We start from the raw sequence: 23,134 nt of genomic DNA, 5'->3' as shown, positions 1-23,134 counted from the left end.
TACCAGGCATACCTACAAGCGGGAAGGAGGGGCGACTACTAAAGGCCACCGTTGCAACAACCTCTCTACTCCATACGCTGCTACCATAACAACATCGCGGTGCTCAGGTCAAGTTCCGGGGGGCAATTCCACAAATCGGATTACGAGGTATATAGGAGCCAACTTTTGCTACTATGATTGCCTTAAGCTGCCCACCTGTTACAGCGAGCGGCCCTGGTTTGTGTGTTTTTATAAAGTTCCTGCACGGGCCAGCTTTCTCCTAATGCAAGAAACTACTATTTGGCTCATGAACCCAAGCAAGCGTGGTGTTGTAAGATGGAACCATATATTTTTTTCCGACACCCAGGCTGCAGGGCAATCCGTGTCAGGTTTTTCTATCCTGACAAAAGTTTTCCCCCTCATAATGTATTTTATGCTGCTCTCGGTAATGGATACAGTATTTTGAAATTAAGTTTACTGTATGTAGAATACCCAAGTGTGAATTCAAAGATAGCTTTATTTCTGGTCAATAAATCATGACACAGTGTAATATGTCATGTTTGGTTGCTCATCTAAGGATGCATTTACCTGATTTTAAGACCTGCTAAGGAAAAGATTATTATTATGTCCTCATACGTAAAACCACTTATGATTAATACTTCTTCAATCCTATTGAAGCCCTATTTAAAAACATCTGTCATAGAATTCTGTCTTCATAGTATTTGCAGGGATCAAATAAGTAAGAAATATTTGTCCTCAAATTTCAAACTTAGGGAACATTTTTCATCTGTTTTTGTCCACTTACACCTAATATGAGTTATATGACACCTCATCAGGTAAGTTATTACATTTCACTATTGTTAGCTAGTCAGTTTTTCAATACTTCTGCTGCTCTATACAATTTTCAGGAAGGCTGGCAAAAATTATTAAGATTGAGGTAACAGAATCATAGAATTATAGAGTTGGAAGGGACCAACTCCCTGCAATGCAGGAATCTTTCACCCAACATGAGGCTCATGCTCTACCAACTAAACTATCCCAGTACAGTACCTTTCCACAGTGAATTATATAAACTGTCCAGAGTATTTCAATTGTTTCAGAACAAAAGTAAAAAAACAAAAACAAAACACGACTCACTGCTTGTCAGTACACAGTATTTGCTCCAAATCCTTGTGACATTAACATATATGAGAGAGTGCTGGAGGGGAAATAGTTAAATAGGTTGCACAGACAGGACCCTGGGGGGTGGAGTCAGTGGGTCTATAAAACTAGTTCTGGGAGGAATTCGTTGGGAGTTGTAGGTGGGTAGTTGGTTGGATTTCATGGGTTGGCTGGTTGGGAAAGGCAGTTGGTAATAGAGAGATAGTTAGGGCAGTTGGTCCTTGAGTGTGGGGGAGGTAGCAGAGATAGAGGAACATAAGACTAAGAAAGTAAAGAGGAACACCGTTTGGTATGCTGTAAAAGTTTTGTTTATGTCTGAAATAAAATACACTTCTTTATTAATTGAAAAGTGACTGAGACGGAAGTGATTTTACCAGGGAGGACTTGGTTGGTGGCAGCGGATTAGTGGTGTACGGGTCAATAGTCCGTGAGACGACCGGGGGCTCCGTACACAATCCTTTCTGTGGAGACATTCATGTGAAACATGTAGACTTTAAAAGTAAGAAATTGGAAAAAAATGTATACAACATAATCTGTTACCATTCCTTGACTTTAATAGTTGTAAAAAATACATTGCATCTTTACAGTGTAGTGGAATACTATATAGAGCTTTTAGGGTAATATATACAGAAATACCTTTATATAGAATACATAGAAAAGTTTCATAAATATATTGTTTCAATGCATATTGCAGCAAATGTGAACCTGTTCCATAATAATTTAAAAGTGCATTATAATATGTGCAATAATTCATCACAAGTTTTTAAATATAACTTATCTACCTAATTCATTTTTAATACGTCGTCTTAACCCAGTCTCTGGTTCTGCTGTTTCTTGATCAATTACTTCATCATCTTCCATCTTCTTTGGGTCTTCCATTGGACTAAGCAAGAACTCATGATCATAGTGCTTATGCACCTCTTCATCACAGTGTTCCTCAATATCTTCAAATAGCTCTTTATGCCCACAGTTTTCATTATCACCCTCACCCATCTCTGCCTCAGGATGTGAAATGAATGACTGAATAAGATCTTCAAGCCTCTCTTGGCACGTGTGGTTAACATCTGAATTTCAAAATAATAATAATAAATAAATAAATAAAAGAGGGGAGGGAAGAAAATGGAAGATTTAAAATTATAATTAAGTCCACTGTCTGTATAATAATTAAAACAAAGCTGCTATCAGAAAATTGCAAATGAGCAACCAGCTTTATTATAGATGGCAGTATACACTACATTAAAGTACAGTGGTACCTCGGGTTAAGTACTTAATTCGTTCTGGAGGTCCATTCTTAACCTGAAACTGTTCTTAACCTGAAGCACCACTTTAGCTAATAGGGCCTCCTGCTGCCGCTGCGCCGCCGCTGCACGATTTCTGCTCTCATCCTGAAGCAAGTTCTTAACCCAAGGTAATATTTCTGGGTTAGTGGAGTCTGTGACCTGAAGCGTATGTAACCCAAGGTACCACTGTATACAGTTCTGTAACTTGTCTATTAAATCATAAGTAATGTTTCTTTTGTTCTGTAGCTTAAACAAATATATAGATATATAGAGTCTCAAGCAGGGGTTACAGTGTCATTTTAACATACTAAAGATAAAAGTACCTTCTGGTTTCATTGTCGATTTGTCCAATCCACTTTCTTTCATCAGCTTCCTAATGGACTCAAGCTGTACCATAATTTCATCTTTCTGTTCCGAAGCCAAGGCATTAATGCTGACATGAAATTAATTGAAAAGTCAGCAGGTAGTAATAGAGAGCAGCTGTTAATATGCCACCAAAATACTTTTTCTAGCCCTCTTATAAGAAAACTCTCAGTGATATATTCTTATGGCAGCACTTAAGAATCAGACAGGCTGTGGAACCATCTTTCAACTATGCCAGTCACTAGGGACCACCTTTCATCACATCAAGGAAGCAACAGGAATTTTCCTGCTGTCCGGATTCTGCAATCCAGATTAAAACTACAGGACACAAATTGGCAAGTGCAAAGAAGAAGAAGAAGAAGAAGAAGAAGAAGAAGAGGAGTTTGGATTTGATATCCCGCTTTATCACTACCCGAAGGAGTCTCAAAGCGGCTAACACTCTCCTTTCCCTTCCTCCCCCACAAAAAACACCCTGTGAGGTGAGTGGGGCTGAGAGACTTCAAAGAAGTGTGACTAGCCCAAGGTCACCCAGCAGCTGCATGTGGAGGAGCGGAGACACGAACCCGGTTCCCCAGATTACGAATCTACCACTCTTAACCGCTACACCACACTGTTTTGATAATACAGGCACAAAACCTAACTGCATCTGCCATGATGTGGGCAGAAGCCAATAAATGGACCCATGTAATATTGCTCAAGACACATGCAAAAGAAGAGATCCAAGATATACTCAAACTCTCATCTACGTATCTACCACTATTAGTCTAATAAATGTTTAAATGGGTCGTTCAAGTGATACTGGTGTAATTTATTTTTCAATCATAAAATATTCAGACCTATAAATACTCCAAATGCATGAAAAGCCTGGATGAAGAAAACTTAATATTGGCACCTTGAAATCTGAATTACTCATCTAGTCTTGTGTAGCCTACATTACCAAAATGCTATTTAGGGTCTAGGAAGGGAATGTAAAGATTGTTCCAGTAATTTTTTTAATATATTGTCAATTATTGTTAATGCAGAAAATATGGAGACAGCACAACAATTCACATGCTAATATTCTTGTGATGTTTAATCACATTTACCAACTCACAATTGCCTCAAGAGCTGAAATATTACTAAATCAAATCCCCACCAAAATACTCACCAGCTTGAAAGTGGATCTAACTGATTCAATAAAGAATTTAACATTTTCTCTGTCTGTGCTAGATGTTGCTCCAACTCCATAAGCTGGCGTTCTACAAGTGAGAACAAATACTTTTAAAGCAGTGTTGCTAATAGGTATTTAAAAACCAATAATCTATTTTTCTACTTTTCCAGAGGAGCTATGGAACTGAACTAAAGCATTCAAGGGCTGTAATCCTAAACCTATTTTTATAGTAAAAAAAACCAAGTGTTACTGAATTTACTTCAGGATAAACATGATTGGGATTGCATTATAAATAATACAATGCAGAGAAAATTTGAAAAGGTCATTTTACCAGCAAAATGGCTAGGAAAAAACAGCTTCACTTATTTGATTAAATGAGCAGCATTTGATCTGACAGACATTTTTTCTAAAAACCAAATACATACATTATCAATACTCGCAAGAATTCTGTTCTCCAAAGTAGATTGCTGTAGTCTGTGCTAAGGAATAATGATACAAAGTAGCTTTGCCATAACTATCAGTAAGCAGTGAGTGGAATGCATTTTCATGAATGCACTCGACTCGTAAAACAGCAGCCCAAAAAGCAATTAAGATTATACAATTCCACCAATTTGATTGCTGCTTACACAAACAGGGGAACAGAAGGGCTGTAGAAAAAATATATCAAGCTTCTTAAGCTGAGGTGTGGTTGCCTGAACTACTATATGCAAACTGTATGATAAAGATCTCTAGCCAGAGATTTCTGAATCAACTTCTACCTGTTTCTTTTGTCTTAACTTCTGTAGTTTTTTCTTGCTTGGATAAGCTTTCCTCTTGAGATTTCATCTATGAAAGAGTAAACAAAATTTACCACAAAAGCTTTTAATATTGAAAATAACTAAACCTCAAGAAAATGTTTCACTCATTTAGATTAATGTGAAGACACGAGGCAGGTAATAATACTTTACCTTGGAAATATAGTGTAATCCAAAACATATTTCCCCATCTGCTTACTTTATGTTTCAGCCTCTTTATTCTCACTGACTTCACTATGACAAAACCAGCTTCAATCCAAAGTTTCCAGTTGAACTAGGCTGAAGACTAGCCCCTTCCTAGTCATAATGCTTTAACTTACAGTTCAGTTTTCCTGATTTAGTCATACCGATTTTAGTATAATTTATTTCAGATACAATCCTAAGAATGATTAAAATTCCCACTACTGCCTTTTGTCATCTGAATTCTGTATACAACACAGGTATTTCTGTAATATCACAAAAGCCTTTCTAATAGAAGAACCTTTGGGAGACACAGTTTTTGCTTATACTCCTAACCACATTTATTGGACTATAAGAGCATTTACAAGTCCAGCCTAAGGCATTTATATTTCATTCTTTCCTGAGAAAGCAAAGGGCTCCAATACTGGAAATACATATATTTATGACCAGGTTGCAAACCTGTTGTGGTGGAGAACCTAGTATGCCAATGCATATTTCAAGTGTTGCTGGAGAAATACACTTCTCCACTTGGTTATCGTTTCCACTTCCACTATCAGACTAGGTGACTGCCTATCTGTAGACACCCTTTCCTGTGATGCAGGCCCAACCACCTCCAACTCCAATTGGCTTTGCTGTTGACTTCTCCTCTCCTTTTTGGAGTCAATCATTTGTCTAGGCAGGGGTTGTGCTTCCTGCTATGTTTGTTTTGTTGCCTGCTGGAGCATAGAGCAGGAAGCTACTTGAGGGTCTCAGCTGAATATGATGGTGAGGGGAGGATGTGGCATCCTAATAATAATAAATAATAATAATAATAATAATTTATTTCTACCCCGCCCATCTGGCTGGGATCACCCAGCCACTCTGGGTGGCTTCCAACAAAAGATTAAAAATACATTAAAACATCAGTCATTAAAAACTTCCCTAAACAGGGCTGCCTTCAGATGTCTTCTAAACGTCAGATAGTTGTTTATTCCTTTGACATCTGATGGGAGGACGTTCCACAGGGCCAACGCCACTACCGAGAGGGCCCTCTGCCTGGTTCCCTGTAACTTCACCTCTCGCAGTGAGCAAATCTTGTCTTGTTTCTGCTTTGAGTCAGAACAGAGACTGTTCTAAAAGCTATGCGCAGAGGCATCATTATCATCACCTTTTCCTGCATTGTTCCAAAGTTGTTTGGGAGTGGGGCATGGTAGTGGCATTATCATTACACACATGACTGAAAAAATCCCAGTTCTGTACAACTACGTGGATCATAAATTCTCTTGCTAATAGTTACCTTTAAGAACTTGTATAAAGCAAATACACCCACACCAACAGCATACAAGGGCATGAGTGTTAAAGCAAAGTCTTTGCCATTCCCTCTAGTCCGCTCAGTCTTGATCTCTTTCTCCATTGCATTTCTCATTTGTTGGATGCTTTGGTATGTTTTGCTTTCAGAACCCTCTGAATTCATCTGTGACTGCAAGATTCTCTCAGATCCACCTGAAAAACAAATAATACATATATACATACATGCACATACAAACAGACTGAAATAAAAAAATATGAAAGCACTCAAGTCTGTGAAGAAGAGAATTGTTCTGCAGCATGGAGAAATCAGCTTCACTGTGGAAAGCAATTCCAGGTACAGTCTCAATGTGATAGTGTGAGATTGGCTGATGCTAATGAACATGACAAGAGGCTTCTCCACTCCACACTTAAAATTAGCCCCTCTTAAAAACTCTTATGAGTCTCCTCTTTGCAGATGGAGCTCTGCGGTCAAAGTCACATCAGACACAGGAATTGGCTGGGAATGTTTTAATTTTATTTTGTGCTATATGTTGACATTTTGTTTGATTTTATGTCATGCTGGAGCTTGAAAGACTGCTATACTTTAGCCATGTTACAATGGAAAAGCAACATTAAAGTATAAACAAATAAAGCAAGTTATGAGCAACATTCAGTTAAAGCACAAAACACATTCCCCATTCCCCACAGCTCTGACACACTGGCAGAATAACAAGAGAAGTATGGAGCCTACTAGTATATTAAAGGCCAAAAAAATAAATAAATAAAAATAGGATAGCTTAAATCTGAACTAGAGAGACATACCTAATGCTGCTATAAGAATGGCTGAAATTTTAATTTCTAATTTTCTTGATTTTAGGCCAAAAGGAAGTTAGCCAGGTTTCCCCCTTGAGAATATTGATCTTCCAAGACTTTATCAATTTTAAGAACATAGAAACAAAAGTGGGTTTTTTCTCATTCTGCCCTAGAAGTTCTTTCCCAGTATGCATAAAACGCAGAAAACACCAGTTTTTCACCTCCCTTGGGACTAATTCAATACTACAACTCAAAATACTATTATTCCAAAAAGAAAAAGAAGAAATAATTAATGAGTTAAAGGGGGAAGGCAACATGCAAAAGTTGGAGCTGTTTCATAGCACACATAACATAAATGACACCGATGACAGTTAATGCCCAGCATCACCTTTCTCCTTCAGTATCACCCATACCTTTGCGGCAAAAAAAAAAATTTTAAAATGGGGCGGGACTTAAGATTGCTTGGAAAAAGGACCCTGTTGAAAGAAAAACACCGTTCGCTATGAAGCTCCCTTGTTTCCCTCTATAACCGGACTGCAGGGATGGGAAGGGGAAGGTGGCCCACCCCATATACCGTGGCGCTGCTGATGGGGATCGTGGCGACCAGGGGAGGCCTTGGCCCCCCGCGGGGACCTGCCGCTTCCGCCGAACATCCTCGGCATCACCACGAAAACGCAGAGCACCAGCAAGACGGAGATGAACACCTGCTGCACCGACGACAGCACCATGGCGGCAGCGGGGAAAGGAACAGCAAGAACGGCAGCAGCGGAGGAAACGGCCAAAAGGAGAAACGGAGGGCGGCAAACAGCCCTGGGCCAGCCGGGAATCGTCGAGCGGCTCGTGTCGGGTCCGTCCACCGGCAAGACGCCTGGGGAGAGCGAGAGTCAGCAGCGCAGGAGCGAGGGAAGTTGGGCGAAGAAACCATTAACGTGGGAAGGGCGACTTCCGGCCCCGCGACGCCTCGGCTTTTCCTTTCTGGCGCCCCCTGTCGGGCTCCAGGCGACACGGGAACCCGAAGCGCCTTTTGCCTTCGTGACGCTCTTCATAGGAAATTAGAGAGCGACGTTAGCTAGTTCAACTCGGGAGAGACCCATTGACGCGAATGGGCCTAATCGGCTCTCTGAGGAAAACTTAGCGGAGGGAAAACCCGCGCGGCTTCTGCCGGTTGCCTATATAGAAACGGAGCCCGAAGTGGCCGGAGCCTTCCTCCGCCTCCTGAGGGCGGGAACACATCATCCCGAGGCGGCTTGGGGGGCGGGGCCAGGAGGCGGAGACCGTTAGGGCAACGGTCGCTGCGTTCTCCGTCCGGCCCGCGCGTTCCTGTCAGGGCGCGGTGGCCATGAGGCGGTTGTGGCCGTGGCTCGTCTTGGGGCTGGTCGTCCCCGAGGAGCCCGACAAGCAGAACTTCCAAGCCTACCCCCAGATTACTAGCCAGAACTTTATCCGTCAGTACGTGGACGCCCACAACAACTTCCGCACCAAAGTCCAGCCCACCGCTTCCAACATGCTGTACATGGTGTGTCCTCGGCGCGGGGTGGAAGGAGGAAAGGGAGCCGAGGGCGTAGCCGGGGTGTGCGTGTGCAGGTAGCGGGCAGTGCCGGATCTACCTATAAGCTAAACAAGCTACATATAGCAAACATAGGCAAGCTCCGCCCTCTGGATGTTCTGGTACTACAACTCCCATCATCCCTAGCTAACAGGAGCAGTGGCCAGGGATGATGGGAGTTGTAGTCCCAAAACATCTGGAGGGCCAAGTTTGCCTATGCCTGAGCTACAGCTTAGGGCCCTGCTCTCTTGGGGGCCCCCCAAAAATTTAAAGGGGGAAAAACATTTCCAAAATATATGATAAAAAACTAAATAAAACCTACATACAGCAACAGTGTTTTGTGTTGTGTAGGCTCCTATGATGTAAGTAATGCACCTGCTAGCCTGCTCCCTAAAATATCACTGGTTTTAGAAACTTATTAGGTCCATAAATTACCATATAGCATCAAAAAAACAGTGACAATTTGTTGTTGACAAAGGACAGCTGGACATATAAACGGCCCCATTACCTTCAGTAGCTGAGGGCCTCATCACACCTAAATCCGGCCCTGGGGAAATGTGAATACTTCACTCCAACCAATTGTGTCGCAAATAGCTCGGTTCTGTTCCCCACCACCACCCAAAAAAATAAAGCCTGCCCCTCCCAAAAAATAATTCCTGGCTACACCCATGAAGGGAGCTGAGACAATTTGCGGTGCCGCTGGAAAGGCGAACCCCTCCCCCTGGCTTCTCCTTGGGCCCTAAAAGGGAGAAACTCCCACTGTCATCCACTACATCTTAAGGACAGTCAATGAACATTGGATGTTTTTGAGAAGCAAACCATGGCTGCCCTACAAGAGGGGTAGTGGGGGTGCCTGCCTCAGGCAGCCAGTGTTGGCTGTATCGAGGGCGGTGAGAGAGTAGCAGAGATGGGTAGAACACAGAAGTGAATAATATCACTGTACTCAAACCTTGGTTTCAACTGCTAATTTCCCACCTGGGCAGGGTCATTGTTTAAAACTGCCATTTTCCTTTGTGCACCTCCATCCCTGCTTTATTCAAACCTCTGTCATTTTTCAAACTATTTTCCTCTCAGTTCTCTTCATCTCCACTTCACTTTAACTTCTGCTATTTTAAACCACCAGTTTTCCCTTGCCAGGTCATTCATTGGTGATGTGCTCCACCTACCTCACTTTGATTCCAGGATTGTGCTAAGGCACTACAAATCCACCAATGAGGGCTGTGCCATATGTCTTTTTTTATGTGTAAAGGAAGACATTGTTTGAGAGCTGGGTGGAAAAGGTATTGAAAGTGAAATATACTCGGAGTCGAGTGTGAATTTTATGCTCTTTATTCAGCTCGTAGTAGCAATGAATGAAATTTTCCCCAAAACGTCTAGCTATATATACATTATTTTCACAATGGGCCCCATGTGATTGGCTAATTCCGGGCTGCTCCTGTAGGCCAATCAGGTTGCAGATTCACTTCTTCAAGAAGCCTGATTGGCTGCTTCTGCAGGCCAATCAGGTCGCAGATTCACTTCCACCTGGAGCTGGATTGGGTGGCTCCTGCAGACCAATCAGACTGCTACATTCTGGATCCTATTGTTCTAGGATTCAGCTCAGTACAAAACAGAAAGAAAGACTTGTAATCTGAATTTTGACTGAACTGAAAATGTGACATCATTACATTTACTAGAGCTGTATAACAAAAATAATTAATAGCTGTGTGTGATACTTTTGTATTTTGCAGACATTTGATCTCGCCTTAGCTAAAATAGCCAGAGAATGGGGAAAGAAATGCATATTTGAATATAACCCAGTTAAGAATATTCACCCTGAATATGCATTTAGGCCGTTTGGAGAAAATATGTACAGGACACCTGCCAGAAGTAGACCATTTGATCCTGCTATTCCTATTTCAGTATTTCATGATGAAGTAATATACTACAACTACAGCAGCAACACATGTGAAATGATATGTAGACATTATCTTCAGGTAAGTTGTATTTTTCACTGGTCAGATTGTCAACCATTTTTGTATCTTCAGAAACAGAAGCACCTTAAGGTTAGACATTTTCCTGGCACATGCAAATAATGAATACAGATCTTAATCAGACACCAAAGATTTAACAGTTCTCACCCCCAAATTAACAGAAATAGTATTCCATTTACATGTCAACCAGGATGATTGAATACTAACATAAAACATGAAGGTACCTTTAGCCAAATGACAATAAAGAGAGGAGGAGTCTGAAGAGAAACTGAATATTACATAACGTAGTTTATATTATATAATCTACTTTTTTCCAGGTTGTTTGGGCTAATACTTATAAAGTTGGCTGTGCTGTTATCCTCTGTCGTCAATCACAAGATGGAAGGAGGAATAGTGCGACATTTGTATGCAATTATGGTCCATCGTAAGTTAATGAATGTTAAAGAGATCCAAACTTGTGTTTACACAAAGTGTTCTAACTTGCAGAATTGCATGAGTATTCACAGTTGAATTAAGGAGCAATCTTAACTGCTCTTTACAGAGCTACAGAGCCATTGGTGCATCTGCAGTTCTGCCATGCACAATGACTGGGACAGAAAGTACAGGACAGGCATATCACTGTGCCAGCCTCTGCCAGCGTGTAGGTGGCAGCTCAGTCCCTCCCCACCCATTTAAAACTGCTATCAGTGGGAACCCCACAGGCATCACCCCACTGGCAGCAACCAGAAGGAAGCTGACAGGCCTGTAGGGCTGGGCAAAGGTACACCCTTGCCTAATCCAAACCTCCCTAGCCTGGTGTAAAGGAGGTTGTATTGCTTTCGTACCGTATGTATGTATTGCGACTTTTACTGTTGATTGCAAAGCAAACAGAATACTCAACTGCTGTTTCCCAGCCATTTCTATGATTAATAATTATTTCTGTTATCCAAATGGTTAGACATACAAAATGTGATTAAAAAGACATTCACAATTTTAGTTCTGTTACAACTGTAGTTTAAAATTTTATTCTATTGTAAGTACCGTACTCTTCCATGTATAAGATGAGGTTTTTTTACTCTAAAATTATGTTCAAAAACATGCCTCGTCTTATACAAGGATAGTGAATGGGGAGGATGGGTGACTGACTGACTGCAGCTGCACGCAGGACCTTGTCAGCGACGTTTGTTGGCTGCTAGAAGGGCTGCTTTGGATTGGCTGCTGCTTCTCTAATTGGGTTGGTGATTGGCTTCTGCAGCAAACACTGCTGTTGATTGGCTGTCGCTGCCATGATTGGTGGCTGCTGTTTTGGGACACGCGTGATTGCCAGTGGACAGCTTTTCTCAGTCGGGTAAGAAATTTTTTGCTGGGGAAGGGTCTGTTTGCAATTGGCTGTCACTCAACAACTCTGAGCCATCCCCCCCCCCCCATTTTCTTAAATTTGAGTCCCCAAAAATAGGGGGCGTCTTATAGATGGGGGAGTCTTATAGACAGAAAAGTAGTGTGTTGTCTCCTTAACAGGGAGGAGCCATCGGTCATAAAATGCATCCTTCTATGAAGAAGCTTCTTGGTTCAGTCCTCAGTATCTCCGCTTAAATAATCATGTACCAGGTGCTGGCGAAATACCTGACATTCCAGGAGAATCACCAAATCAGCTTCATGCACCCAAGAAGTGGGCTCTGGTCCATGAAAACTTAGATTAAAATAATTTTTTTACAATGGCACTTTTTGTAGTTTTGACTACTACAGGAGACCATTTTTTGTGTTTTTAACAGTATTGCAAGTCACTTGGAGACCTTTAGGTAACAAGCGACTAAAGTTAATAAATAATAATACCACAGATACCCTTTTGCAACTTTACTACACAAACCTTGTAGGTCACCAATCCAACCCCCTACATGAGGGCTGCACTCGCTCACAGGTGAACTTCTAGGGCATTATACCTACAGTGAGTGGGGCCAGAGGCAAAAGAGGGCACGGCAGTAGATGAAACATTTACCTTTGCACAGTAGGCCATGTTCCAGTGACCAAGAGAGACCCAAGCAAATAGATCAGTGTTGCAGAGCCAATACTGGTGACACTGGCACTTTGACAGGGCAGCAGCAAGATTTTGGTTAAATGGGTGCACCAGCAAAAACACCGGATTTACTCCACTGCTGTTCCCTCACAACCCAATCTTGCCTTTGCTTCATCCTCTTAAGCGGCAGTGATGTCAGTACTGTATCAGAAGGGTAGGTCTGCAGCACCATACTGGTCTCTCCTGCCAGCCATGAAAAGCTAGAGGTCTCTATAACCTGTTCATATCCACATTTCTTAGTCTTTCGGCCAGTGCAAAGCTGGAAGGGAGTGTGGCCCAGGCAGAATTGTAAAGCCAGGAAAGGATTAGAGGGATGCATTCAGCACTCAGGACTGAGGTTGTCCACTCTTCACAATTTGTTAGCATCTGTAACTTTTATTATATTTATCATAGCCTTCATTTTAATTTTCAGTAACTTTGTGTACTTAATTTGTTATTACTTTAATAAACTTTTGTTCTTCAGGATGGAAGTTGGAATTAAACCATATAAACCAGGAAGGCCATGTAGTAACTGCCCAGGAGACAGGTGTCAAAATAGACTCTGTAGTAAGTATAGTGAATGATGCAAATGTTCATGAAAAAGATTATTTAAACCATCAAATATGTTGGTTTTTGAGTTCCATTTGTATCACCTCTAGTAGGACATTCTAATGTGCTTAAGGCATGGAACGCAGGAAAGGTGAGTAGTGTTCTGGTATTCACCTCTTTGCTTTGTCCCATGTCAGTCAATCCTTTGGGAAAAGGGGAATAATTGTGCTTTGGTGCACTGTTGCAGTAGAGAGACAACAGTTGCTTCCTTCCTTAATCTAGGTGACCTAGGTTCTTTTGAGAGGGATCTCATAGGAGGTCAGTGTCTCTGGGTGCTATAGAGTACAAAGCTGCATTTTCAGTCATTCCTGAAAAGTGGTCCTTAAAATATTGTTGTCAATACTAGTACTGAGCTAGTGTAGAGAAACAAAAGGGAACATTCCATTATACTTATTAGTAGTTCTGTTCATGATTCAAGAAATCACATTCAGATATTTTACTGATTAATTGGTGTTCAGGTTTAAAGCTTTACACATGACTATATCTTATAAAAGTATATGATTGCAAGGATACATAGAGTTCCTTTTGATTAGAGCAAAAGATAAGTGAGAAAACACAGTGCTCCCTATTGCTAGCTCATCAAAAATTATTACGTATCTGTTGGTTACTGCATACACAAATTATTGCCTGTTATTACCTGTACTTTGCCCATGTCTCTGTGGTTTTGAAAGGTGTCTAATGATTGTGGTGGTAGCCACCACCGTGTACCTCTGGACAAGGTATTACTGAAAACCAAATAAAATACAGTGGTACCTCGAGATGCGAACGGGATCCATTCCGGAGCCCCGTTCGCATCCCGAATGGAACGCAAGATGCAACGGCGTGCATGCACGGGTCACATTTTGCCGCTACCGCACATGCGTGTGACGTCATTTTGAGCGTCTGCGCATGCGCGAGCGGTGAAACCCGGAAGTAACGCACTCCGTTACTTCCTGGTTATCGTGGAGCGCAACTCGAACGGGCTCAACCAGAAGCACATTTAACTCGAGGTATGACTGTACCTTCTTCCTTTCAGCTTCCAGATTATAGAAAAAAGGTTATAGGCAGGACAGCAGGTAGACTACAGTCTGAGCCTTCAAGTCATCAGTATTGGCGGACAGTGGTGGTAGCAGAATTTCACTGTAATTTTGTTATTAAAATTGGTTACTCACCTTACTCTTAACTTAAAACCTAATAGACTTGGGGTAAGGAGGGGGGCTTTCAACTTACCAGGTATTTATCAAATAAATCACTGTACATTTTGGATGCTGAAATTTAATGGAAATGCTTTCACGTTTCCTGTCATATGGCTGAAAATAAAAACTCATAGCAAAATGCTAACATTTTTTAAGCCTTTTTTCACTTGTTACAACTATTTCCCTTTTGCAGGAAATTCTGCACGCGAAAAAGTAAACAACCGTATGTATTACATTTGTTTTATACTTTAATTTACTTAAAGAACAAAATTCAAATTCAGTGAAACTTTTTTATTTTTTAAAAAATAGGCTATTCACGATGGCATCCAACCTCTAAATTCAAGTTTATATGTGATGACTTCTGCATCGCTGTTGCAGTTTTAAGGCCATTATTAATGTTTGTAGCATTTGTAGCTGTTTACATCTTAAAACTCCATTATCCAGGTTTAGTTTTTAATACTAGGGTAGGTTACTAAGCATATTTACATGAATGATAAACATTATATTCCTGCATTTTATATTAAAGTAGATTTGCTTTGCTGCATTGTTTCACATGTTATTTTGTGTTTTCTCAAACTGTATAAATTTACCTGTTACATATTAATGTAATATTAAATATTTTTAAACTGGAAAGATAAATTTAAAATAAAATATATGGTTATCTTGAATATTTTGTACAAATAAAAATTAAGTGTATTAAATTGGTTGGCAGTGTGCCTTTGGGGGTGAGGTCAAGCTGTTGGAAGGTTGCATCACCTGGTGTGGCTGTAAAGACCTATGTGGGAAAGACCAATTTTGTTGCAGCTGGGGCAAATTAAGGCGTTCAGTTGTGCTGCTGCAGATGCACATACATTTCTCCACTCACTCTTACCTCCAGTTCTATTCAATATGTATTACACTATATGAGGGAGTATTCTGTGGTGGCTTCCCATCTTTGGAAGGTTGTCCCCAAGGAAGCCTGCCTGGAAATTGCGTTTAATACCATTTCAGCAACAGGGAAAATATTTGTTTTCCCAGGCTTTCAAAGACTGCTAGTATAAACATTTTAACTTAAAAGAGTTTGATTTTACTGTCTATTTGAATGGGCTGTGGCTGCTTTAGTTGTTGTAACTTTATTATTATCAGTTGTTAAATTGAAGGGTTTTTAAAAATAGTTTAGTACTGTTAGCCGCCCTGGGGCCATGAATTTATGTTGAAAGTGCAGGATATAAATTATGTAAAAAAATTATTCTGTATATAATATCCATAACAAGATGTAAACTCCTTCCACTTAGATCTCCTTATAACAGCACAATTTTGGATGTATATTAAGGTAGATCAAAAATGCTTTCTCTCTTTTAGCAATGTCTCTTTTCAAAGTCTAGTTTTAAACTTTTAATTTATTTGAATGTGTTTCTCTTGGGGAGGAGTGGAGACAGAGTGGAGCACTGGCTACCTTCTAGTCCAGGGTTTCCCAAACTTGGGTCTCCAGCTGTTGTTGGACTACAACTCCCATCATCCTTCCCTACCAGGACCTGTGCTCAGGGGTAATGGGAGTTGTACATGTTGCACATGTTGACTGAACAACAAATGCTCCCCACACCAAGAGCATGAGTATTAAAGCAAAGGATTTACTATTCCACTGCGCTGAGTCTTCAAGTTCAACTCCTCCATTGCAATCCTTTTTTGGATGCTTTGGCAGGTTTTGCTGTCCGAATTCTCTGAATTCATCTGTGACTGCAGCATTCTGTCATAGCCACCTGAAAAACACTTAAAAAATATATAAAGACCTGATAAGAGTCCAGCTGATGAAGACCAGCACTGAAAGCATGACTTAGGCTCAAGTAGCTTTTGAATGGAATTGCTTGGGATTCGCCAGTAAAGAGTACCCACTTCCCCCGCAGCATTTCAGCTGAACCACAGTTCAGATGGATTTAACACAACCACAGTAGCCAATTCGCATATGTATGGACTGAAATGGCGGGGGAGACAGAGAGGAGAGATAGAAAAGGACCCGCAAATGTCCCCTTTAAAAAGAGAGGAGAGCGGGAAGAGGCCCAGTGCACAAACCGGGAAAGAGAATTTCCGGAGATGGAGGTACAGTAGAGCCTCGAGACTGGCTGGTGCTGTTTAAAGCAGCAAGAGGTTTCTGAGCTCCGCACTTAACATCTCGGTGCGAGTCTCGTCCGTGCAGGTGGAGCTCTGCAGCCGGTGGGGTCACAACCAAGCAAAGGAACGGCGGAAGCGTTCGAAGTGGAGGGCGGGGGTTCGGCACGGGGGCCGGAGGTAGTAGCGCCGCCTGAGGCCGTTAGGGAGCAACGGTCTCTCCGCGCGCGTCCCTAACTCCTCGCCGCAGCCATGAGGCGCTTCTGGCCGTGCGCCGTCGTGTTGGGGCTGCTCGCCGTCGAGGGTGTGCGCGGCGCGCAGAAATTCGCCACCTATCCCGAAATCACCAACAAGACCTTCATCGACGAGTATATCAACGCGCACAACAAGCACCGCAGCGAAGTCCAGCCCCCCGCTTCCAACATGCTGTACATGGTGGGTGTCCCGGGCGCGGGGTGGGAGGAGGAAAGGAGAGCCCTCGCTTCCAGCTGGCCGCTTAGGAGAAGGAACTTCCCACTGAACCCGCCGCCACCTTTTCTTCCGGAGGGCTCCTTGCCTCCGCTTTAAAAAGGCAGATCCTTCAGGTCACGCCTTTGGGCATTGTAAGATGATGGTCTCAGGCAGAACAACAACAAAAAAGTTCCTTTCAGTAGCACCTTAAAAGGTAAAGGGACCCCTGACCATTAGGTCCAGTCCTGGCCGACTCTGGGGTTGCGGCGCTCATCTCGCTTTATTGGCCAAGGGAGCCGGCGTACAGCTTCCGGGTCATGTGGCCAGCATGACTAAGCCGCTTCTGGCGAACCAGAGCAGCGCATGGAAACGCCGTTTACTTTCCCGCCGGAGCGGTACCTATTTATCTGCTTGCACTTTGACGTGCTTTCAAACTTCTAGGTTGGCAGGAGCAGGGACCGAGCAACGGGAGCTCACCCCTTTGCGGGGATTCGAACCACCGACCTTCTGATCGGCAAGTGCTAGGCTCTGTGGTTTAACCCACAGCGCCACCCGCCAGCTAAGTTTGTTCTTACTATGAGCTTTCGTGTGCATGCACACCTCTCCAGTAACTAAGTCTCAGGCAGCTAATTGTGGTGGTTATATCTGGGAAGAGATGAAGGAGGTTTTCTGCCTCAGATTGCGAAGTAACCGCAGCAGCTCGAGGCTGAAAATAGTCACTGGTGATTTTCTTTTATTTTGGCGTTAACGCCCTTTGACCCGCCTCTGAAAGCTGTATGCGTAATTCACATGGTAGAATGAGAATAGATAGCTGGTTCTTTAAAAGCCCGGCAGGAATTATACTTACTGGTGCCAGTGAGTAATATTTAAGTAAAGGATCTACCAGTGTGAGAGACAAAGGGAAGGCAAAGTGACTAACATTAAAACCAATTAAGCACATTCAATAAAACCATCTAAAAACATAACTAAACAATTAAAAGGGGGCAGAACTTGTTTGTTTTAGTGAGACTGAAGACGTGTTATCCATTAGAAGTGGGAAATGTTATTAAAAGCTGTGTGCGTGATACTTTTCTGTTTTGCAGAGTTTTGATCTAGGTTTAGCTAAAATAGCGAGAGCATGGGGACGGAAATGTATTTTTGGACATAATCCAAACAGAAAAGTCCACCCTGAAACTAAATATCAGCCATTTGGAGAAAATGTATGGCGGGGATCTGCCTCCAGCCAACCATTTAATGCTGCTGCTGCCATTAATGCATTTAACAGTGAAGTAAGATACTATACCTATGATGACCACAAATGTTCCAAAGTATGTGGTCATTATACTCAGGTAAGTTTCATCCTCATCTACTTAGAAACTTTTAATCAAAACCTAAAGAACTTGAATAATTTGAGACTCTGAGTGCTTCCAGACTGTCATATTTTGATGTGATTCAGTCACATCCTGGCAAATTCAAGCTGTGCAATTAAAGTTAATTTGGAGCTCTTGCAAAACAAACCTGCTTCCCCAAAAAACAGGACTTTTTACAATCAGAAAAGTGATGGGGAAATGACTTGGAAAGTGAGGCATAAAATTTGCTTCACACCATGCTGTCTAATAATCTCTCCACAAATAAATCAGGATGAATGCTAATTAAATAGCCAACACTATCAAATCTTCAAACAAACCAGGTTGAATATTCATTAAACAGGCCGTCTGGAAGTGACCTCTGTAATCATACTTTGTGAAATAATCATATTCCTACCATCACAATAGAAACTGCTTGCTTATAAAATGCATTGAATGCTTGAAATTAATTAATTGACAACTTTCGGAAAAGGTCCCCACTTCAGTTTCAGTTCTGTAGGGTTTTTTGAATTGCTAGAAGTTCTGATATCTATAGAAACTCTGAGCTACTAGCAATGGGCCAGCACTAAACGTTGCAGGGCTTATGCATGGCAACAAAGTTCTTAAAGGCAAATTGTCTTAAGACAGCCCTTCTTTTAATGTCCTGTTCTGCTCTTTGCAGGTGTGTAGTTTACCCATACAAAAAGCAACAAAGGTATAATTTACAAAGAAATGACCCCCTTGGTCATGACACAAGGCAGACAAACAACTCCAAAATAAATATTAAACGTATGTTTGTAGTACTTTTGTATGCCTTGTTTGTTAAAGTTGCACAAAGCAGTATGATAATGCTGATTAACAACTGTAACAGCCCAAATTCAGTAGAAATAATTGCTAAGCTGTCAGCACAAATTACTGACAACTAGGCCTGGAAACCCAAAGGTGTTTTATTCAATAGCCATGCTATTATACTAAAACAAAACATTAAAAATTAGTGTGTGGATCTGTTGAAGTTTGGTAGGCCATGATATTTCCTAACAAATGTTTCTTTGTAACACAACATACTGAGTTTGTAGCATCCTTCTCTATCAATTGAATCAAATCAATAATAATTAAATATTTAATTGGGGGTAGTGTTCTGTTGCTTTATATTGAACAACCATTGTTTTATCCTCACAGATATTTTGGTTATGTATTTCCCTGGCACAGGCAATGATCAACACAGTTGCTCACCTTGAGCAATGAATGAGCAATGAATACTTAATTTTAGATATTATACTGTATTTCCATTGCTCAAGATGAGCAGAAATCATACGCCATTTTACATATATATTTTAAGAACATAAGACAAACACCCGTGGCCCATCTAGTTAAGCATTTTCACAGTGACCAACCAGATTAGGGTACTTGAATATAAGCTTTGAATTCTTATATAATATAAAGATGCCTGTAGCCAAATGCCAAGTGAGGGCAGGAATGTGGAGAGAAGCTGATTGTTAGAAATGGTAACTATTAACACAACTTGTACTTTTATCTTATATAATAAAACATATCCTTTCCAGGTTGTTTGGGCTGATTCTTACAAGGTTGGCTGTGCTATTGTTTACTGCTCTCGAGCGGCAGATGGAGATAGAAATGTTTTGCATTTCGTGTGCAATTATGCTCCAGCGTAAGTTAACAAATGCTAAAGAGATTGTGTTGACACTTAACAGTCTAAAATTCATGTGATGGGCAGCTACAGGTGATTTGGAGGAAATCAGGCCTGTTAGGTGGAGGTTCCCCTCCGCTGCCATCACAGGACAGTACATATGACATCAAACGTCTTTATAAGCTTTTTTTTGGACAACTTTTCACCAGGGGTTTCAAATCTTCTCCAAACAACAAATGGGGCCTGCAGGTGAAAAGAAGGCAGGAGTAGCACTGCTACCACACATAGCAGGTTGGGACATAAAATTCAGCAGGCGTCATTGTGCGGGACATCAGCTAGATTGTGCTGACAGCCCTCTGAAGTCAGAGCCTTCCAGCATTAGCATATATGTATCTTTATACATGGTGTCTCTCTCCAAATGTCTTTGGCATCTGCATTTTGCCCTAATGTGCTTTGTCCTCTGAATTGCTGTCATGTTCCCCTGTACTTCCCCTGTACAATTCCTAGCTCCAGTCCATTCCCATTTGGACGTTCATAAAGTTTTTCATCATTCCTGGGAGGTGAGCTGTCCTGAACTGGATATTCCTTATAAAAACTGGTCAGTCAGCCTTTTGATTTTAAATGCCAACTGCCTGCTTCCATTCTGGTTAGAGTGGTCCCTTTTTAAGCATGTCTGGCTTGTCCTGAAACATTAACAAATCCACCATTGTTTACAGATGTATGTCTTGCTTTTCTTTATTGCTACTGTTGATTTTTATAACACAAAAGTACAATTTTGAGACATGTCTGTTTGTCAGGACATTGACAGCATCAAACACAAGTCATTTGTATCTGATCAAATGAAAGAATCGATCCCTTACATCTGTTTCCTTAAGATTATTTCGGAAAGCTTTAACCTTTGTTCAAGCGCAGGTGTTTCTATAGCTAGCTGACCCTTGCAAGAGTGTTCAAGTGAATAGTGTGAATGGTGATAAGGTAATTTACAGTAAATAACTTCACAATGTATACCACTCATTTGAGCAGTTACCAGGGTGACTTGGACCACTTCAGTATTCTCTGTATGAGATCCAGATAGTAGTGACCAAAAGCAATGGTGTGTATGAACTAGGCATAATACCTAAATATATTTGGCAGCTCTATTCTGTGTAAGTCACATTCCTTCACATTCAAAGACTTGTCACCTCTTCCAGCTCAACATACTCCACTGTGATATTTGGTCTTGTGTGTTGATGCCTTTATAGCTAGGACTGCATTCCCTCTCAGACAATTTTACGGGAACTGTATGACAGTGACGGTTAGGGCCAGAGACAAAAATAGGAAGAATAATGGATGTGACTTTTACCTTTGTACAGTAGGCTTCCATCCAGACAAAAGCCAGACAAACACCCGTCACCATCACCATAAGTAAGAGGCATGATCACAGTTCAAGGATTCATTACAGCCAGAAAAATCATTCAAGAGTACAGAGTAGGGCTGATGAGGCCCTTGGAAAATTTCAAGGACCAGATGGAGAGGCCTGGAAGGCTGCATTTGACCCCCAGACCTAGACAACTTATTCATTACATCTAAAATCTTTAATTATATGACCAGTAGCTTGCATTTTAATTTTCAATTTAGCTTTGTGTACTGAATACATAATGTTACATAATATTTTGTTCTTTAGGGGCAATTACCGGGGCGTTCGTCCTTATAAAAAAGGATCTTCATGTAGCGAGTGCCCAGAAGGAGACACTTGTCAAAATCAACTCTGTAGTAAGTGTGATGATAAACTATCTTATTTTTAAAAAATGTATTTATTTAGATAATTTCTATATTGCTTAACACATCTGGGGGGGGGGGAAATAAGTGACTTGCAGCGTACCTTTAAAAACTACAAATACAGTATAGTGGTACCTCGGGTTAAGTACTTAATTCGTTCTGGAGGTCTGTTCTTAACCTGAAACACCACTTTAGCTAATGGGGCCTCCTGCTGCTGCTGCGTCACCACTGCACGATTTCTGTTCTCATCCTGAAGCGAAGTTCTTAACCTGAGGTACTATTTCTGGGTTAGCGGAGTCTGTAACCTGAAGTGTATGTAACCTGAAGCGTATGTAACTCGAGGAAATACTCTTCCATTATATAACAGAAAATAAAATAAACCCAAGGTAAAATAGTAACATTTTTAAAGCTTTCTTTTGCTTGTTATATGTATTTTCTCTCTTTTCCAGGAAATTCTGAACGTGATAAAGAAAGGAGTGAGAGTATGTATTCCATTTTTATTTTGTTGTTTAAATTTAGAGCAAAATTCACATTCAGTAAAAATTACCTTCTTTTTTTAAAATATAGATTATAAACAATGGAATCCACCGTATGATTTCCACATTACCTGTGATGAATCCTGTATTGCTGTTGCAGTTTTAAGGCCATTATTAATGTTTGTAGCATTTGCAGTTGTTTACTACTTAAAATTACGTTATCCAGGTTTAAATTTAAAACATTAATCTCCAATATGCACATAAAACACACAACCATTTTCTTTGAGTATCTTAGCTAACAGAGCACATTAACACAAATGCTAATATTATTTTCTTGTGTTTTATATTGTAAAACTAAATTTGGCTTGTTTTATTGCTTCATATCATATTTTGTTTTTTTTTCAAAATTGTAAAAAGTTCTGTTTCATATTGATTCATTGTGAACATTTTTAAATCTGTAAGATATTAATATAATATAAAATATATGGTCATATCTTGTATGTTAAATACCATGTAAAAAATAAAGATCAAGCATATTAAAATAAGCTTAATTATTTGACATGATTAAGCTATACACGAGTCCTTTTTTCTTCTTCCAAAATCACGAACCGACAATTTTTAGTGTTCTACTTTAGTTTTATACATGCTTTTATAAATTTAATATGATTTTTTAAAAATGCTGTGGAATAGAAGCTTGAGACAGTTATTATTGCTAAGTAGCTGAGTCCTGTGATTGTTAGCTAGCCAGGTTTTGTTTCTGCTAAAATAAGTTAATGATAAAATTACACAATGGAATGGGTGCGCACTAAGATAAAGTTTGTTTGATTCTTAAGCTATTAATGCTTTTTAAGAAAGGTATTTATTATTGAAGAGATTTATACAAAAAAGAAAAATTAAGTTGTTCTAACAACAAAATATGAAACTTTCACAAACTTTTGCAATAAGGCTTACATGGTTCCATGGATCTCTTTGACTTTAGTATTATGATTCTGCATCCAGATTGCTGGCTGTCTTAGGTTAAGGTTACCAGACATCCCCAGATTTACAAATCTGTCCTGGACAGATTCC

At 40.7% G+C, this 23,134-nt stretch overlaps 3 protein-coding genes and 1 long non-coding RNA gene across 6 annotated transcripts; 3 read left to right on the top strand and 1 right to left on the bottom strand.

Annotated features, from left to right (window-relative positions):
- The first annotated feature begins 12 nt into the window (after positions 1 to 12).
- Positions 13 to 3,579, top strand: LOC308457412. Its single transcript, XR_013976893.1, has 2 exons — positions 13 to 147; positions 2,975 to 3,579. It is a non-coding gene; the product is annotated as an uncharacterized lncRNA (long non-coding RNA).
- Positions 1,675 to 8,095, bottom strand: CCDC107 (coiled-coil domain containing 107). The gene is made up of 6 exons (XM_080971187.1): positions 7,564 to 8,095; positions 6,184 to 6,389; positions 4,692 to 4,758; positions 3,931 to 4,021; positions 2,744 to 2,853; positions 1,675 to 2,204 (listed from the first exon to the last, which is right to left on the bottom strand). Exons 1-6 carry the CDS (start codon positions 7,715 to 7,717, stop codon positions 1,915 to 1,917), a joined length of 918 nt encoding a protein of 305 aa, XP_080827313.1. The 5' UTR covers positions 7,718 to 8,095; the 3' UTR covers positions 1,675 to 1,914.
- Positions 8,096 to 8,190: 95 nt separating this feature from the next.
- Positions 8,191 to 16,494, top strand: LOC308457396 (GLIPR1-like protein 1). 2 transcript variants are annotated; one of them, XM_080971190.1, is made up of 6 exons: positions 8,191 to 8,505; positions 10,266 to 10,511; positions 10,826 to 10,932; positions 13,025 to 13,107; positions 14,518 to 14,547; positions 16,208 to 16,494. In XM_080971190.1, the coding sequence occupies exons 1-6, from the start codon at positions 8,329 to 8,331 to the stop codon at positions 16,435 to 16,437; spliced, it is 873 nt and encodes a 290-aa protein (XP_080827316.1). In that variant the 5' UTR covers positions 8,191 to 8,328; the 3' UTR covers positions 16,438 to 16,494. The 2 variants fall into 2 exon arrangements, with proteins under 2 accessions (XP_080827316.1, XP_080827317.1); XM_080971191.1 differs by lacking the exon at positions 16,208 to 16,494 and adding an exon at positions 14,634 to 14,992.
- A 93-nt stretch (positions 16,495 to 16,587) lies between these two features.
- On the top strand, positions 16,588 to 22,459 carry LOC308457399 (GLIPR1-like protein 1). 2 transcript variants are annotated; one of them, XM_080971195.1, is made up of 6 exons: positions 16,588 to 16,844; positions 17,942 to 18,187; positions 20,340 to 20,392; positions 21,496 to 21,584; positions 22,040 to 22,072; positions 22,158 to 22,459. In XM_080971195.1, exons 1-6 carry the CDS (start codon positions 16,662 to 16,664, stop codon positions 22,310 to 22,312), a joined length of 759 nt encoding a protein of 252 aa, XP_080827321.1. In that variant the 5' UTR covers positions 16,588 to 16,661; the 3' UTR covers positions 22,313 to 22,459. The 2 variants fall into 2 exon arrangements, with proteins under 2 accessions (XP_080827321.1, XP_080827320.1); XM_080971194.1 differs by lacking the exon at positions 20,340 to 20,392 and adding an exon at positions 19,747 to 19,853 and having other exon boundaries at positions 16,591 to 16,844.
- The last annotated feature ends 675 nt before the right edge of the window (positions 22,460 to 23,134 follow it).

Source organism: Podarcis pityusensis (assembly GCF_964106645.2).
Source record: "Podarcis pityusensis genome assembly, chromosome: 10".
NCBI classification, from domain to species: domain Eukaryota; kingdom Metazoa; phylum Chordata; class Lepidosauria; order Squamata; family Lacertidae; genus Podarcis; species Podarcis pityusensis.
The sequence above is the reverse complement of the archived record's forward strand: the minus strand, read 5'-3'. Positions and strand labels throughout refer to the sequence as shown.